We start from the raw sequence: 18,298 nt of genomic DNA, 5'->3' as shown, positions 1-18,298 counted from the left end.
CCATCCAGGGCGCTTTCAAAACATGAAAAGCCAAAATTAGGCCGTTATTTGGAATGACTAATTATCATCCAAGGGCACTTCAAAAAGTTCAGAGGAAATTAAAATTAAAAGATGTTTATTTAAGTGCAAAAAAAAAAAAAGCTTTAAGGGGCCAGCGCTGTGGCACAGTGGGTTAAAGCCCTGGCCTGAAGCACCCGCATCCCATATGGGCGCAGATTCTAGTCCCAGCTGCTCCTCTTCGGATCCAGCTCTCTGCTGTGGCCTGGGAAAGCAGTAGAAGATGGCCCAAGTCCTGAGGCCCCTGCATCCAATGGGAGACCGGAGGAGGCTCCTGGCTCCTGGCTTCAGATCGGCGCAGCTCCAGCTGTTGTAGCCATCTAGGGAGTGAACCATCGGATGGAAAACCTCTCTGTCTCTACCTCTCTCTGTAACTCTATCTTTCAAATAAATAAAATAAATCTTTGGAAAAAAAAAAAAAAGCTTTGAAATCTGTTCAAAGTTTGTTCATAATTTGGATCTCCCATGAACTTTCTGAAGAACCCATCATATGCAGATATTTCAAAAAATTTTTGCACTGAAAGTTATCGTTAATTCCATTTTCCATGAACGTTTTAAAATACCCTATATTTTAGGAAAGAATACTGATAATTGGATGATTTATCTTTATTTGATTTTAGTTATTTATTTTTAAAGATTTATTTATTTATTTATTTATTTGGAAGGCACAGCACAGAGAGGAAGAGACAGAGAGAGAAAGAGACCTTCCATCAACTGTTTTATTCTCCAAATGGCTGAAACAATCAGGTCTGGGCCAGGTTAAAGCCAGGAGCCAGGAACTCCATTCAGGTCTCCCACATGGCTGGTAGGTACCCAAGCACTCAGGCCTTCCCAGGCACACTGGACTCTTGAGTAGGCACTCCAATACGGGATGCTGGCCACAAGTAGAAGCTTAGCCCACTGCACCACAAAATCAGCCTTGCATTTTATTTTTTTGAAAGGCAGAGATAACAGAGAGAAAAAGACAGAAATGAGGTCTTCCTATCTGTTAGTTCACTCTCCAAATGCCTGCAACAGCCAGAGAGGGGCCAAGCCAAAGCCAGGAGCCAGGACTCATCCAGGTCTCCTACATGGGTGGCAGGGACCCAACAACGTGAGCCATCACCTGGCCCCAAGGTGCACACTAGCAGGAATGCTGTGATCAGGAGTGCAGCCAGGATCCAAGTCCTTGCACACAGACAGGGCAGATGCCTGCCCAGGTTCCTACCTGACAGTGTTCTGTCAACAGTATTTGTTACCTAATTCTCTCTCCTGTTTTCTAAAGGGTTCCTTTTTTATTTTTCAGAATTAGTGATCTGCAATGACAGTGATTAAGCAGTGGCTTATAAGGATGCAGGACTTGTGATACTCTAATTACACCATCACCATCTGGTAGCAACTACCTTGATCCATGAGAAAAAAAGTTCATATAGACAATTTTAAAACTTTTCATTTACCCTGTGTCTTGTTAATTTAACCCCACTTCAGTAGTCACCCAATGCTAAATCTACACCTAACACCCTTAAGCCTGCTAAAGCAACATCAAAATCTAATTATCACTCAAGAAACGCCATCTCTCTGTTGGCATCTGCTTGGCATAATGCATCCCCCGCCCCCGCCAGCCCTCAGGCTTCTGGAATAGTCGCAGGAATTTCCCCCCCACCATCCCATAGTTCCCTCCTCGCTGTTACCTGGACTGCTGGAAACACGGCCTGCAGATGGTGTGGCTTGCTGCCCTCGCTGCCTGGTGGAGGGACTGGGCACAGACTCCCTCTTCAGGCTGCCCAGCCCCACGCCAGCAGGAGGGGTCATAAACAGGCCCTGGGAATGGGTTCCCTTAGGGTTCTCTGGGATGGCCGCTTTCCTCACACTGTGTTTGGGGGTACCTGTTGGGGAAGCTGAAGGCACAGATTCCTGGGAAGAAACAAACAAGAAAACACTCCAGAAGGCAGCAGTTGAAAGTATGACCGTATCTTCAATAGCCCAGGAGTCCCTTCCTAGTCCCCAGGACCTTCAAAGATCTCAGTGACACCTGTGCTTCCCTCAGCCTCACAGATTCCACAAATACGAGGAACGCAGCCATGACATTTTCTGCCACATAACTATATGTGCAAATATGTTACAGGTTATTCAACATCCGCCGAGAACAACAGCAATTCTTTTGTCCCAAGAGTAAAATTCTGGCCCAAGAGTAAATGCCGAGATGCTAATTGTCTCAGGTGATTTAATCTGGGTTAAACGCGAATCCACTCAGCCCCACGGTATAATGTGGCTTTGCTGGGGGAAGAGGTTCATTGTCCTGAGAAAGTGTATCCAGTGGCATCTGGGAAGTGGGCCACAGTGAAACGTCTGTACTTTGTAGAGGTCTCCTCTCATGGGTTTACATTCCTTGTCTTTTCTAGGTTAACTATGAAAACAAAATGGAAAACAAAGGTCTGACATTCCAATTATGGTTTTGCTCAGACATAAAAATTCAGAAGAGCCAACACAGGATACACTAGATTGCAATTCTACTGAAAACATGACACTCTTTTTATACACACACCTTCAGTTAAATGCCGTAAGGGAAAATCTGTGATTCAATAGCTGGCTATTAAATAACCCATGCTTGTTTCACTCGGGCCTCTGGGCTACATGTCTGCACGATGGCACCTGCACTCTCGGGCTGTCCCTGTCGAGCCACTATCAAGTGCAGACTGGGAGGATCGGAACACTCAATCCTGCTGGTCTCCTCCTAGCACAGCCATAGGTCTTTACTCAGCTTTGGAAAGAGACGCAAGTACTATGCTCCCCCACTTGTGTTGAGTTGTAATTACAGGGGACAGAAAAGGAAACCATTCTTATTTTGTGCAATCTTTTGGAGGGGAGGGGGCAAGGCAAATTACAAGGCAAAGCTATTACTTGAGCACATCAACACTAAAGACCTTCCCTCCTGTTCAGCTGATGCAGGCTCTGGAGAGCGCTGCTCTTTCATTTGTCCATCGCTGCAGCTGCTCAGCAGCTGCTGTAAGTAAATCAGCGGCTGGAGGAGGCTGACCCAAAGTGCTGGAAAGGCTCTTGGAAATGATGGTTCAAGCACAGGTTGTAGTTGACAGAATGAAAGGAAAACATATGCAAAAATTCAAACCTGTACTCATTAAGAAATGGATTTATGTAAAACAATTCTGAACACAAGAATCGCCAAGCTCAAGGGCAAATAATCCCTCTGAAAGCTCTGATTTCAGGATTATTTCCTCTTCTTTAACCACTGGAATGCACGTTAGACAAATCTCCTCTGTGCGAGTACAGTAAAGGGCAAATGTAAATGCAAAGGGCCCTGTGAGAGAAGGACAGGACTCTTCGCACAGGCTGCGGGCAGTCACGTGTGTGCATGTGAAGAGGTAGGCTTCACATTTAGGTTTATCTGAACACAAGCACTGTAACACACACACTCCAAGCAGCCCTTATGGAATTCTACAGAACAATCACCAGCAAGCAACAAGGCAATTTTTCTAGGATTTTAGGATATAAAATATCATCAAGAAAGTACTACCTATTGCTAAAAAATAAAAATTTTCTTTATGAGGCCCATAAGAAGGACTTCTCTATACATAGGAGGAATAACTGATAAGAAGGCTTTCCCAAGTAATGAAATATTTTAATTTTCTTTCTAAGCACATGAATGTGAATTGACTGCTGAATACCATAAGGTTTTTCGGAATAATGAGAAGGCAAAAAAGCATATGATACCTTGAAGAGAAAACAATCCTTGTATGCAATGCCACTTAAAACCAAATCCTCAAAAACAAATACAGGGAAACCATTTCATTACAATGCTGCAAACTATGTGCTACTACTTGGCTTAACAAAATAGAAACACTTTTGCAAAATTGTCCTGAAGGATTCTGGCAATTCTTCAGAGGCCAACCCTAGAGTCTGCTTGTATTCCATTTATAGATATCTCTAATACTAGAAATCAGTCCATTACCTTTTTAGGAAATATGAGTAAAAACTGGCATTATTAAACCTGATCACACCTTATGGCTTTAACTGACTTCTTCCTGAAAAATCTAGTTTGGCCTCAAAATAAAGATTTATCACAAAGGCCCATTATTCCAACAGGAGAGCACGTGAGCACTGGGAAGGCTCCCCCCACAAGAGGAGCCGGGAACTTTCTCAGTCAGCAGCTGTGTCGAGGACAGCCCTGTGACGCCCGTTCAGATCCACACTGCTCTTCCTTTCGCAAGGCTACACACTGCTGCCTGGGTCTGACTCTCTGCTGCTTACAGGAACCATTAAATCCAGCTAACCTGAACAGAAAAGCTGTCAGTGAGAGGACACATGGAGAACCTGACCTCTGGCCCTTTGGCGCAACACCTCCACTCTGGGTCTTGAGGCCAAGGTTCTGTTGCATGAACACAGCTCATACGGCTCACACACTATCTTACTGAACCCACCACTGCTCAAATACTGCCAGTTCAGGACGTTTCAGTTAATGACAATGAGTCAGTGGACAACTGAGAAAAGAGACAGACACACAGGCAGTAATTTGAAAATAACAAGAACACCAAGATTAGGACTGACAGCAAATACTGAAGTCCCCTATTATTTCCAGAGCCTCACTGAGGTAGGTCCTTGGCAGAGTCCTTGTAAGGACTACAACTCTAGACACCACCTTCAATTCCTTTCTTTCAACACCGAAAGAAATTAACAACACCCGTTCAGACTTATTTTCTGTAGTAATCCTTGTAGTTCTTTCATCTACGTTAACCAACCACCGCCACAGGCTTTGGAAAATCTAAAAGAGCTACAGCTACTCTGGTGAGGGTGATATGTAATCCAGGAATTACCTTCAGCAGTTTATTTTTCTCAAATAAACCTAATCCTAGCTCGGAGAAGTAGACTCTTACCAGGAACACCTAGTTTACATCAGGTTGGTCAGAAATACCCAAGAGCCAGGCTTGAGGAGGATATCTGGAGTAGGGCACTCCTGTGGGTCTGAGCCCCTGACCTACATGCTAACTCCAGGGAGGTAGCATTAGCATTAAACTCTAGGACACCCTGTTGGTATGGGAAGGATTGGCAGAATAAGACTGGTGTGGGGAAAAAACCTACATATTTGGTGTTAGCAGTGTTATGAGTACAGGAAATGGTCTCCTTTTATATGTAAAGAATTTAACACAGGGGCCGGTACCAGTGCTGTGGCGTAGCGGATTAAAGCCCTGGCCTGAAGCGCCGGCATCCCATGTGGGCGCTGGTTCTAGACCTGGCTGCTCTGCTTCTGATGCAGCTCTCTGCTGTGGCCTGGCAAGGCAGTGGAAGATGGCCCAAGTCCTTGGGCCCCTGCACCCACGTGGGAGACCCAGAAGAAACTCCTGGCTAATGGCTTCAGATCGGCACAGCTCCAGTCGTTGCAGCCTTCTGCAGAGTGAACCAGCGGATGGAAGACCTTTCTCTCTGTCTCTACCTCTCTAACTCTTTCAAATAAATAAAATAAATCTTTTTTAAAAAAAAAAAAAAGAGTTTAGCACAAACTGGTGTATAATAAGCATTCAACACATATCAGATATGTATTGCTATTTTTGATAGTTGTAAGGTCTTCAAGTGTTATCCACATCTTCTCAAAGGCTATCTCCATCCTTCTGCTATTAGCTGTTTGACTAAAAATAGACCTAACTAGATGGGAATTTCAGTAAGTGCTTTCCTGGCACACCAAAATGAACTTGTACTGGATAAACACACAGACTGAAAAGCTGCTGTGGAAACCAGCAAGGAATGATGAAAACACACACCAAGCACGACAAGCCCTCATCTCTAGTTCCAGAAACATCACTGTCTCCTCAGATGACAAAAGGTGGAAGGGGACTGACAAGACTGGCTCCAAGCTCCCCAGAGGTAAGCGCCCTGGTTTACTGGGCGTTTCCACTTCCACTGTTTATCCTCCAAGAGTCTCTAAGTGTCTTCTCAAATGTAACATAAAATTACAACAATGCTCATCCTAATTACCTTTAAATGTTGTAAGAAATTAGTGCCAAAGTAATTTAAAGTTATATTGCAATACAAGTATAAGATTTTATTATGACGTTTTTAATTGTCTTCAAGTAAACTACTGGCCAAATCACAAATCAGTCCTCTGAAAAAAGTCACATGGTATAAAAAGCTGTTAGTATAGGAAGAATACTTCATATACAGAAAGCATTATAAAGAGATAAAAGGTCAGTCCCATTTGTTGGTTTGCTAAAACAAGTTACTATATACAGTTGGTAAGGATTATAATTTTCACCACCTTAACTTAAAAGGCAAAGGGAAATTTCAATAAAATGTAAACAAACAAACAAACACCTTTCCAGCCACAGCCTCTGCAGCAGGAACAGCAGCTGCAGACATCACACGAGTTTCTCAGTCAGGTCACGTATCGGGTGGGCTGGGAAGGGAGTGGCTATGGACTGCTCACCTTGTCCTGTAAGGAAAAGGTTCCTGGAAAACCAGCAAAGAGAAACTTGTTCTTGACTTTCAACTTCCCCAAATTTGCCACAATCAGATTATTCGATCTGGAGCTTTCTGGGATAAGGAGAACAGGAGCACCTGCTTCAATATCCAGGAGAACTCGTGAACAGCGCTGGGCTTGATCTCTCACCTGAAGAGGAAGGAAAATTGAATCAAATGACCTGAGGTTCCTGAAAGCTTTGTGAAGTTATGGCACAATTAAAATCACACAGAGCACATTTTATGACCACCACAGAATTAAATTAGAAATCAATAACAAGAACATAATGGCAAAATCCCCAAATATTTGGAAATTGCACACTTCTAAATAACCCATGAGTCAAAGGAGAAACCACAAGAGAAAGAGAAAAATATTTCAGTAAAATAATAAAGAAAACATATTATAATGTGTGGGATATACTGAAGGCAATGCTTAGAGGAAAAGGTACATCAATGGAGAACAGTGGAAAGTGATTCCTCTAATATCTGGAACAAGACAAGACATCCACTCTTACCACTGCTATTCAATATAGTACTGGAAGTCTTAGCCAGAACACTGAAGCAAGAAAAAGAATAAAAAGTATACAAATAGAAAGGAAGTCAAATTATCTCTGTTTGCATATGATATGATTCTAAACATAGAAAAACCTAATGTTCCCCCAAAAGACTTTTAGCACTCATAAATAAATTAAGTTGTTGGATAAGAAATCAACATACAATAATTAAAAGCATTTTATATACCAACAAAACTTGAGAAAGAAGTCATGAAAGCAATCCCATTCATAATAGCTACACACACACACAACACACACACAAAATACCTAGGAGTAAATTTAACTACGGAAGTAAAAGCTTTCTACAATGAAAATTACAAAACACTGATGGAAGAAATTGAACAGAATAGAAAAAACTGAAAAGGCAATCTATGTTCATGAATTAGAATTAATACTATTGAAATGCCCAAACTACCCAAAGTGATTTACTGAAAAATGTAAATGCTTACTTTAGAAAAGAACAAAGATGTTAAAATTGATAAGCAAAGCTTCCATCAAAAGAAACCAGAAAAAGAAAACCAAACAAAACTTAGAAGAAAAAAAAAACAAAGGCCAAAAATTAATGACAGAGAAAACAGATGAACAACTAAGAACATTTATAGAACACTGCACCCAACAACCACCAAATATACATTCTTTTCACACGTAAATGGTCTATTTATAAGACTATGCCTAGGGCATTCGGCACAGCAGTTAGTGTGCTGTTTGGAACACCCACACCCTGTAAGGGAGCATTTATATTGAGTCCCAGCTACTCTATTTTTGATTCAGCTTCTTGCTGGTGCACATCTTAGAAGACAGCAGATGATGGCTCATGTAAATGGTTTCCTGGTACCCATAGGAGAGACAGATGGACTTCAGGGCCCCTGGCTTCAACCTGGCTCAGCCCTAGCTGCTGCAGGCATTCTGAGAATAAACCAGTGGATGAAAGACTTCTCTTTGTCTGTCTGTGTCTCTATCTGGCTCTATCTCTCTCACTATGCCTTCCATATAAAATGAAGATAAGCAAAAATTTTTAAATAAATAAAGGATAAGAGAATCTACAAACAGCACTCTAAAAAAAACAACAGGGGCCTGCACTGTGGCACAGCAGGTTAAAGCTCCAGCCTGCAGCACTGACATCCCATATAGGCGCTGATTCACATCTCAGCTGCTCCACTTATGATTCAGCTCCCTGCTAATGCTCCTGGGAAAGCAGTGGAGGATGGCCCAAGTGCTTAGGCCCCTGCACTTATGTGGGAAACCCAGAAGAAGCTCCTGGTTTGACCTGGTTCAGCCCCAGTCACTGTGGCCATTTGGGGAGTGAATCAGCAGATGGAAGATACTCTCTGTCTCTATCTCTCTCTGAAATTCTGCCTTTCAAATAAAAATAAATCTTTAAAAAAACAACAACTACAAGGAACAACATTGTGGCACAGCAGGTTAAGCTGACATCTGTGTCGCTGGCATCCCATATGAGCACTGGTTCGTGTCCCAGTTGCTCCACTTCCAATCCAGTTCCCTGCAGTGGTGTGGGCTCCATGCCCACATGGAGACTGGGAAAGCTCCTGGCTTCTGCCTGACCCAGCCCTGGCTGTTGTGGTCATCTGGGGAGTAAACAAACAGAGGATCTCTCTCTCCTCTTTCTCTCTCTAACTCTTTCAAATAAATAAACCCTTAAAAATAAACACCAACCTACAGCCAACATCATATTTAATGGTGAACAAGGCAAGGACAGTCAGTTCCAACACGATCAACACTGTCCTATAAGCACTAATCCATGTAAAGAGGTAGGAAAAAGAAACAAAAAGGAATGCAAGTTGGGAAGGAAAAGGTAAAACTTTGTCATTCGCAGACAACTTAATCCTCTTTGTACATGTATAAAATCCTAAAGTATCTAAAGAAACCAGAATTAATATGCAAGTTTAGTAAGACTGTGGGATACAAGGTCTCTAAGTCAATATACAAAAGTCAGAAAAATCAGTTATACTTTCTATCTACTCAACAAACTGGACATGAAAATTCTTTAGAAACTGACATCAGTTTTTATAGTAACATCAAAACTTTAAAATGCCAAAGGATAAATTTAACTAAAAAGGGGTCAGATTGGTATAGGCAAAACTACAAAACACTGCTGAGGTAAATTATTTAGTGGAGAGATACTCGTCCACCTCACTAAAGTATCCAAAGATTCAGGACTGTTAAGATATCAAATCTCCACAAAATGATCTATAAATCTAATGCAATCCCAACTAAATTGTAGCTGAATTATTGTAAAAATTGACAAGCCTACTCTAACATTTACACGGAAAAGCAAGAAACCTAGAATAGCCAAAACATGAAGACAGTTTCTTACGATGTTAAACACAGTTACCATGACTCAGCAATTGCTCTCCTAGGTTTTGTTTTTTGTTTTTTGTTTTTTTTTTTTAAGATTTATTTTTATTTATTTGAAAGAATTAGAGAGAGAGGTAGAGACAGAGAGAGGTCTTCCAGCCACTGGTTAACTCCCCAAATGGCCACAACAGCTGGAGCTGAGCCAATCCAAAGTCAAGAACCAGAAGCTTCTTCCAGGTCTCCCACATGGGTGCAGGAGCCTAAGAACTTGGGCCATTTTCCACTGCTTTCCCAGGCCATAGCAGAGAGCTGGATCAGAAGTGGAGCAGCTGGGACTAGAACCCGCACCCTTATGGGATGCCGGTGCTTCAGGCGGGGTCTTTAACCTGCTGCACCACAGCGCCAGCTCCATCCTAGGTATTGCTCGAGAAATATGCATCCATAGTAAGATTTCAATGTGAATATTCATATCACTTCTATTTATAACAGCCCCAAACTGTAAAGTACCCAAATGTTCATCAAGTGGGCAAGTGGATAAACAAATTGTATCATATTCAAACAATGGAATACAACATAGCAATAAAGTGAAATGAACTGCCAAGAGGCTTGCAACAGCATGGATGAATCTTAAAAGCATTATGCTAAGTCAAAGAAGCCAGACACGAGTAACTGCACCCTATATGACTTCATTTATGTAGAATTCTTTTTAAAAGGTGAAATTATAGTGCTAGAAAGCAGACCGACGGTTGTCAGGATACAGGGAGTAGGGCAAGGGAGCCAATGTCACAAGGACATGGGGTTAGAACAAGGGGACCAATGGCTGTCAGGGTACAGAGGTTAGGGCAAGGGGACCAATGGCTGTCAGCATACAGGGGTTAAGGAAAGGGGACCATTGGCACAGGAACATGCAGGAACTTTCAGAGATTAACAGAAAAAGTCTAAATCTTAATTGTGGGACTCCCCAGCCTCTTTCTATCTAAAGAACTGTTCCTTTATTTATTTGAAAGGTAGATCAAGAGTGAGAAAGAAATCTTCTATCTACTGGTTCACTCCCCCACTGCTCACAAGAGTTAGGGTGAAGCCAAACCAACTAGGAGCCCAGAACTCCACCGGGGACTCCTACATGGGTGAGAGGGATCCAAGTACTTCAGCCATCATTCACTGCCTCCCAGGATGCATTAGCAGGAAGCTGGATTGGAAGCAGAGTAGGGGACTCCAACTAGCACTTTGATATGGATGGCAGCATTCCCAAACAGCAGATTAACCTCCTCTGCCAACACATACCCCAGCTGCCAGGCTCTGGCTTTTGTGCTAGCTAACACCTAGCTGCTGCAGGCATTTGGGGAGTGAACCAGAGGCTGGGAGCTCTTTCCCTGTCATTCTGACTCCCAAAGGAAAAAAAATAGGTTGATTATGTAAATTATACAATAAAGCTGACAAAAAGCATACTGTACTAAAATAATAAAATACTATATAATCACTGAAAGTGTTATTTAATGATCTGGAAAATGCTTCTCATATGCTGATCAGTAAAAATACTGAAGTAACACCTTGACAGCAGGGAGTCAATTTTAGAGCATCCATGACTCCATCTTGAGAAAGACCCCACCCCCCACTGTGAAATTCTGGTCTGAAACTAAAACACTCAGACAACAGCAGTCCCCTACATCACACTTGGCAAAGCACAGAAACCCCTAGCATGATCGCTCAAGCTTAAAAAGATAGGCTGCACTTGGGTTAATGATACGGTTGTAATTTGTCTATGTCCTACAAATGATTTAGGCCAGTACCTGGATTAATGTCAAGATTATAACTGAAACTGTTAAGAGTATAACTGGTATTGGTTTTTTGTTTGTTTGTTTTTGTTTTTTTAATTTTTGACAGGCAGAGTGGACAGTAGAGGGAGACAGAGAGAAAGGTCTTCCTTTTTGCCATTGGTTCACCCTCCAATGGCCGCCGCGGTAGGCGCGCTGCGGCCGGCGCACTGCGCTGTTCCGATGGCAGCAGCCAGGTGCTTCTCCTGGTCTCCCATGGGGTGCAGGGCCCAAGAACTTGGGCCATCCTCCACTGCCTTCCCGGGCCACAGCAGAGAGCTGGCCTGGAAGAGGGGCAACCGGGACAGGACCGGTGCCCCGACCGGGACTAGAACCCGGGGTGCCGGCGCCGCAAGGCGGAGGATTAGCCTACTGAGCCGTGGTGCCGGCCTATAACTGGTATTGTTAAGATGATAATTGATATTAGTTTAGGTTAGGTTGTCCCCAGTAACCATGTATCCCCCCTCCCGTCCTTGTTGTTTTTGCCTTTATAAACCCTGTTGCTTGAAGCATCAGGGTCAAGAGTTCACCAGCAGCAATAAAGGACTATCAAACTTTATCAATGTTTGGTGCCCCTCTGTCTACACTCACTCAGATATAACAATAGATAGATCACACAAGTGAGAACAAGAAAGACAGCTGTGGGGCCAGCATTGGGTCACAGCAGGTAAAGCCACACCAGCAATGCCAACATCTGATATGGGTGTCACTGATTCACATCCCAGCTGCTCCACTTCCAATCCTGCTCCTTGCTGATGTCTTGGAAAAAGCAACAGAAGGTGGCCCAAGTGCTTGGGCCCCAGTCACTTAAGTGCAAGACCCGGATGAAGCTCTTGGCTCCTGGCTTCAGACTGGTTCAGCCCTGGCTGTTGCAGCCACTTGGGGAGTGAACTAGCAGACAGAAAATCTCTTCCTCTCTCTTTCTTTATCTCTTTCCCATCCCCTCTCTGTAACTCTGATTTTCAAATAAATAAATCTTAAAAAAAAAAAAAAAAATTGGCTTTAATTTTCTATGTCCCACAAAAGTGGTATTTTTTAAATGTTTTTAATTTTAAAAAAATGTAAATTGTTACCACTTTCAAAAAAGAGAAAAATCTAAGTTTATAATATAAACAGCTTTTTGAGAGACAGAAGGAGCACCCCACTTCTGGTCCACTGCCCCAAATGCCCACACGGCCTAGGGCCAAGTCTCCTACACAGAAGGCAGGAACCCAACTACTTTAACCATCACCGCCGCCTCCCAGGGTCTGCACGAGCAGGAAGCTGGAGTTGGGGCAAAGCCAACCTTCAAACCAGAAACTCCAATATGGTAGGCTAAATGTCTGCCCTGAAGTATATATCAGAGTCATAAATTAGTTCATATTCTCTGTAAAAAATTTACAAGACAAAGACAAACACACACTGAAACAACCCATATTCTCACCTCCAAAGCTAAACGCTGTGAATTTAGTACAAAGTATGAACTCTGGTGCCGAACTACCCTGATGAAGTTGTTAGGGTCACTGTTTTCTCAAACTGAAAATAACAATAGGGGCTGGCACTGTGGCATGGCAGGTCCTGGCTGCTCCTCTTCCACTCCAGCTCTCTGCTACGGCCTGGGAAAGCAGTGGAAGATGGCCCAAATGCCCCCTGCACCCACATAGGAGACCCAGAAGAAGCTCCTGGCTCCTTGGCTTTGACCTGGCCCAACTCCGGCCATTATGGCCATTTGGGGAGTGAACCAGTAGATGGAAGACCTTTCTCTCTGGCTCTCCCTCTCTATCTGTAACTCTACCTCTCAAATAAATTTTTAAAAAAAAATTATAAAAAAAAAAAAAAGAATAAACTCAACTTCAAAGAATTGTTAAGATGAAATGAGATGGCACACCTGAAACATGCAGAAGTGAAAATCTAACAGCCATCGTTATCATATCAACACCATATTCTTCCCATCTGTTCTGGAAGGCACCTGCTGGTTCACTCTCCAAATGCTCACAAGACGGGGCTGACCAGACTGAAGCTAGGATTCCACAACTCTGTTTGATGACTCCCACATGGGTGGCAGGGACCCAAATACTTAAGCGATCACCTGCTACTTCCCAGGGTGTACACTGGCAGGAAGCTGGAAACAGCAGAGGTAGGACTCAAAACTAGGCACTCTGATACAGGGTGAAGGCGTCTCTCAAGAGGGAGCCTGGGCCAGAGCCGCGGCTCAATAGGCTAATCCTCCGCCTAACGGCGCCAGTATACTGGGTTCTAGTCCCAGTCGGGGCACCGGATTCTGTCCCAGTTGACCCTCTTCCAGGCCAGCTCTGCTGTGGCCTGGGAGTGCAGTGGAGGATGGCCCAAGTGCTTGGGCCCTGCACCCCATGGGAGACCAGGAGAAGCACCTGCTCCTGCCTTTGGATCAACGTGGTGCGCCGGCCGCAGCGGCCATTGGAGGGTGAAACAATGGCAAAAGGAAGACCTTTCTTTCTGTCTCTCTCTCTCTCACTGTCCACTCTCAAAAAAAAAAAAAAAAAAAAAAGAGGGAGCCTGACCACCGTGCCAAATGCCTACCCCTCCATCTTTTTTTCTATACACATAATAACTTTTTAAATTTCAATATATTAATTTACAGATTCAAAAACAATAAACTGTTATAGGTACATTGAATAGCTCTTTTCAAAGAAAGGGTTTTTTTTAAAGATTTATTTATTTTATTTGAAAAAGTTACAACGAGAGAGGAGAGAGAGGGAGAGAGAGAGGACTTCCATCCAATGGTTCACTCCCCAATTGGTCTCAATGGCTGGAGCTGGGCCAATCTGAAACCAGGAGCCAGGAGCTTCTTCCAGTTCTCCCACGCGGATGCAGGGGCCCAAGGCCTTGGGCCATCTTCTACTGCTTTCCCAGGCCATAGCAGAGAGCTGGATGGGAAGTGGAGTAGCCGGGTCTCAAACCGGCGCACATATGGGATGCTGGCGTTTCAGGCCAGGGCATTAACTTATGGTGCCAAAGCGCCGGCCAAGAAAGCAAATTTTTTTTGAGAGACACAGAAAGAGCTCCCATCGGCTCATTCCTGCTCCCAAAGGCCCACAATGGCCAAGGCTAGACTGGGATGAACTAAATCCTGGCTCCTACATGGATGGCAGAAACCCAACTACTTGAGATGTCACTGTTGCCCTCAAGGTCTGCATTAGCAGAAGCTGTGTAAGGAACCAGGGCTGGTTACTGAACCAGGCTGACCCACGGGGGACACAGGCAGCTCGGCTACTAGGCTAAATGGCCAGCCCACCTCTTTTCTGCTTAACATGCCTTTGTAATCATACGTTCATAGGAAACACTCTGCAGCACGAGTGAGGCATCCAAAATCAAGAATTACAATGTTCACACACCTGTAAAATGGCAATAATGCACCTGCTCACTGATACCTCATCAGGTAGCATCATGATCAATTGTTTTTTTGTTTATATTTTCCCACTAAAATATAAACTCCAGAGGGGCAACAACCTTGTCTTTCTTATTCTGCACTTTGTTCCTAATATCCACAGATTGTATGACATTTCATTTCTAAATAATGGAGGAAGTGAACAAACTCATTTCTTGTGATGTTCAAATGAGATAATCTATGTGAAGGCACTACGAAGACTCCAAGCACCACCCATGCAAATAATCCTGAGGAAACATACAGCACACTGCTGCTTGCTCTCGGTGTATTTCTCCTAAAACTGAAACCACAGAAAAACGTAGGAAAAATACAGTGGCAAAACCAGACAGCAGGCTTTCTTCCCAAGATTTCTAAATTGCAATATCACTTCTTAGCTCCATCAAAAATCTGCACTCCTTGTTACATAGTGATTGAAGAAGTTTAGCAAATGTAAGAGACTACAGGAAAAGTAGAAAATATTCTTCTGGGGAAAAATATAATAGAAATAATTTATATTTAACCAAATAAATTTCGTTACAATTGATATTCTTAAAAATTCACACATCAGGGCTGGCGCTGTGGTGCAGTGAGTTAACGCCCTGGCCTGAAGCACCGGCATCCATTTGGGCGCCAATTCAAGACCTGGCTGCTCCACTTCCTATCTAGCTCTCTACTATGGCCTAGAAAAGCAGTAGAAGACGGCTCAAGTCCTTGGGCCCCTGCACCTGTGTGGGAGACCCCAAAGAGGCTCCAGGCTCCTGTCTCCTGGCTCCTGGCTCTGGATTGGCACAGCTCCAGCCACAGCGGTCAACTGGGGAGTGAACCAGCGGATGGAAGACCTCTCTCTCTCTCTCTGCCTCTCCTCTCTCTGTGTAACTCTTTCAAATAAATAAATAAATATTTTTTAAAAAATCAAACATCAAGTTCAAAAATAAATTTAAAGTCCCTTTGGATCATTATTTACACACATCAGAAAATGTAGGAATAAAAATTAAGCTCTAGGGCCCGATGCTGTGGTGCAGCAAGTGCAGCCCTGGGCCCGATGTGTGGCGCAGCAAGTGCAGCCTCCACTTGTGACACTGTTTCCCATGTCAGAGTGCTGATTCCTATCCTGGCTACTCTGTTTCAGATTCAGTTCCCTGCTAATGTGCCTGGGAAAGAAGAGCAAGGTGGCCCAAGTTTTTGCAGGCCCTGCCACCACTTGAGAGACACCTGGCTCCTGGCTTTGGTCTGCCCCAGGCCCAGACATGGAAGCCATTTGAGGAATGAACCAGCAGATGGAAGATCTCTCTCCCTCACTCACTGTGTCCTTTAAACAAATTAATCTAAAAAAAACAATAATAACAATTAATGGGCTGGCACTGTGGCATAGCAGGTAAAGCCACCGCCTGCAGTGCCAGCATCCCATATGGCCGCCAGTTCGAGACCCGGCTACTCCACTTCCCATCCAGCTCTCTGCTATGGCCTGGGAAAGCAGTAGAAGATGGCCCAAGGCCTTGGGCCCCTGCACCCACGTGGGAGACCCAGAAGAAGCTCCTGGCTCCTGGCTTCGGATCGGCCCAGCTCCAGCCATTGAGACCAATTGGGGAGTGAACCATTGGATGGAAGACCTCCCTCTCCCTCCCTCCCTTTCTCCCTCTCTTTCTCTCTCTCTGCCTCTCCTCTCTGTGTGTAACTGTGACTTTCAAGTAAAATAAATAAATCTTTTAAAAAAAATTAAGCTAAAAGGGGCAAGCAGGCATTGTAACTACAGCACCCCATATAATGCCATCATTGCAATGCCTGCATATATCAAGTGCCTGTTCAAGTTCTTACTACACCAAACAGGTGCAGGTTTGAGTCCCAGCTGCTCCACTTCCGATCCAGCTCTCTGTTTATGGCCTGGAAAAGCAGCGGAAGATGGCCCAAATCTTTGGGCCCCTGCACCCACGTGGGAGACCCAGAAGACACTCTTGGCTCCTGGCCTCAAATGGATCCAGCTCCAACAATTTTGGCCATCTGGGGAATGATGAACCAGCAGATGGAGGACCTCTCTTTCTTTCTCTCTGCCTCTCTGTAACTCTATCTTTCAAATAAATAATCATTTTAAAAAATTTTTAAATTAAAAAAAAAGTTTCCTTGACGCATAAAAGTTTAGAAATCCATGTATCTTTTTTCATAATCTGCATTTCCCATGAACTTTTTTTTTTTAAGATTTACTTACTTTGTGAAAGGCAGAGTTACAGAGAGAGAGAGGGAAAGACAAAGAGAGATCGATCTTCCATCCGCTGGTTCACCCCCCAACGTATAATCCAGTCAAAAACTGTAATCAATCACAAATATAAATGTCTGTAAAGTTGGCACAATAAAGACAGTACAAATTTTTAAATTATAGTCTTTTACCTAATAAGGTTTTTTTTTTTAACAAAGGAAAACACATTTTTACAAATAACTACCCTGCAGCTGTTTTCCACGGCTCCCAGAGGCTGCAGGCTGCATTCCGGGCTGCTGCTAGGACATTTTATATTTTTGAGGGAAACACACATCTGCCCAACAGCACACCAAAGATTACTGCACGTTTGGTGTTGGCTCATACCACGTGCCTCTCAATGAGCGCATCTGTGCAATGCTGGCTCCACAGCTGCTGTGACGAAAAGCGAGTACCAAGAGAAAATCAACGTGGAGCAAGAGAGTAAGCGTGGTGTCCAACCCAGCTCCAACTACAAGAAGCCAGATAGTGGTAAGTAACTGTGGTTATTTAAGAATGAAATAAAAATATTATTCCTTCAAATTTATGTGTTGTTATTTTTTCAAAATCAATTCTAACTTGTTGGAACGTATGTACTTTAGTAAGTTGTTCAGACCTAATTACTTTGGATTTGAGACACCATTCGGTGTGTCCTTTGGCCTAGGATGTGCTGTGAAAAAAATACCAACACATTTAGGGTGCCATGAACTGAAAAGTTTAGGAACTTCTAATCTATTGTGAAAAAACCCTACCACTTCCCAAGAGAAGCATCTCCACTGGAGTCCTAAAAAGGACCAGAAGTGCTGCAAATTTCCTTATCTTTTTTTACAGAGTGTGATAGAGTAAATAAAGAATAAGGCTCTCCAGTCACAGTCAGATTCCTGTGGGAAACCTGCCATATGGAGCACATATCAGGAAACATAAACACCTTCACCTCTTTGCAATGAGATTTTCCATACTTATTTCTGGAGGTCAGAAGCTCTACGGATCAACCCAGAAAAAGCAACTTGGAGAAACGAGACAACCTACCGTCTGCCCCTCCACAGCAGCTCGCTGGCGCCCCAAGACGTCCTGCAGCTGAGTGAAATGCTGGACAAAGGCCACCACCTCGGCCTGAAAGCGCTGGGTGTGCACATACTGCACCGAGGCCATCCGCAGGCTCACTCGGACATCATGTTCTCTCCGGAGCAGAGGGTCAGGCCGGCCATACCTAGGAGTGAGGACAAAACTGATTCAGACACAACAGCAAACAAAAGTCAGGATTTGAAGCAAGCCTGGCTGGACGTAGGGCCCTCCCCAGACAACAGCTGTAACTATTAGAGCTATCTCTAATAATTTCTCCCTTTCTAATTTTAAGCAACGTGTTGAAGACATTAAATAACAGGGGCCGGCACTGTGGCACAGTGGGTAAAGCTGCCGCCTGCGGTGCCGGCATCCCATATGGGTGCCGGTTCGAGACCCAGCTGCTCCACTTCCAATCCAGCGCTCTGCTATGTCCTGA

The 18,298-nt window shown here is 43.8% G+C and overlaps 1 protein-coding gene across 4 annotated transcripts in view; it reads right to left on the bottom strand.

Annotated features, from left to right (window-relative positions):
* VPS13D (vacuolar protein sorting 13 homolog D) overlaps nucleotides 1–18,298 on the bottom strand; it is a 275,909-nt gene that overhangs the window by 200,659 nt on the left and 56,952 nt on the right. For all 4 annotated transcript variants that reach the window (XM_062190461.1, XM_062190458.1, XM_062190460.1 and 1 more), the window contains exons 24-26: nucleotides 17,827–18,007; nucleotides 6,470–6,652; nucleotides 1,728–1,950 (exon numbers count right to left, since the gene is read on the bottom strand). In XM_062190461.1, coding sequence (XP_062046445.1) covers nucleotides 1,728–1,950; nucleotides 6,470–6,652; nucleotides 17,827–18,007 — 587 coding nt within the window. The remainder of the gene's footprint in view (nucleotides 1–1,727; nucleotides 1,951–6,469; nucleotides 6,653–17,826; nucleotides 18,008–18,298) is intronic.

The sequence above is a fragment of the Lepus europaeus genome, chromosome 5 (genome assembly GCF_033115175.1).
Source record: "Lepus europaeus isolate LE1 chromosome 5, mLepTim1.pri, whole genome shotgun sequence".
Taxonomy (NCBI): Eukaryota; Metazoa; Chordata; class Mammalia; order Lagomorpha; family Leporidae; genus Lepus; species Lepus europaeus.
The sequence above is the reverse complement of the archived record's forward strand: the minus strand, read 5'-3'. Positions and strand labels throughout refer to the sequence as shown.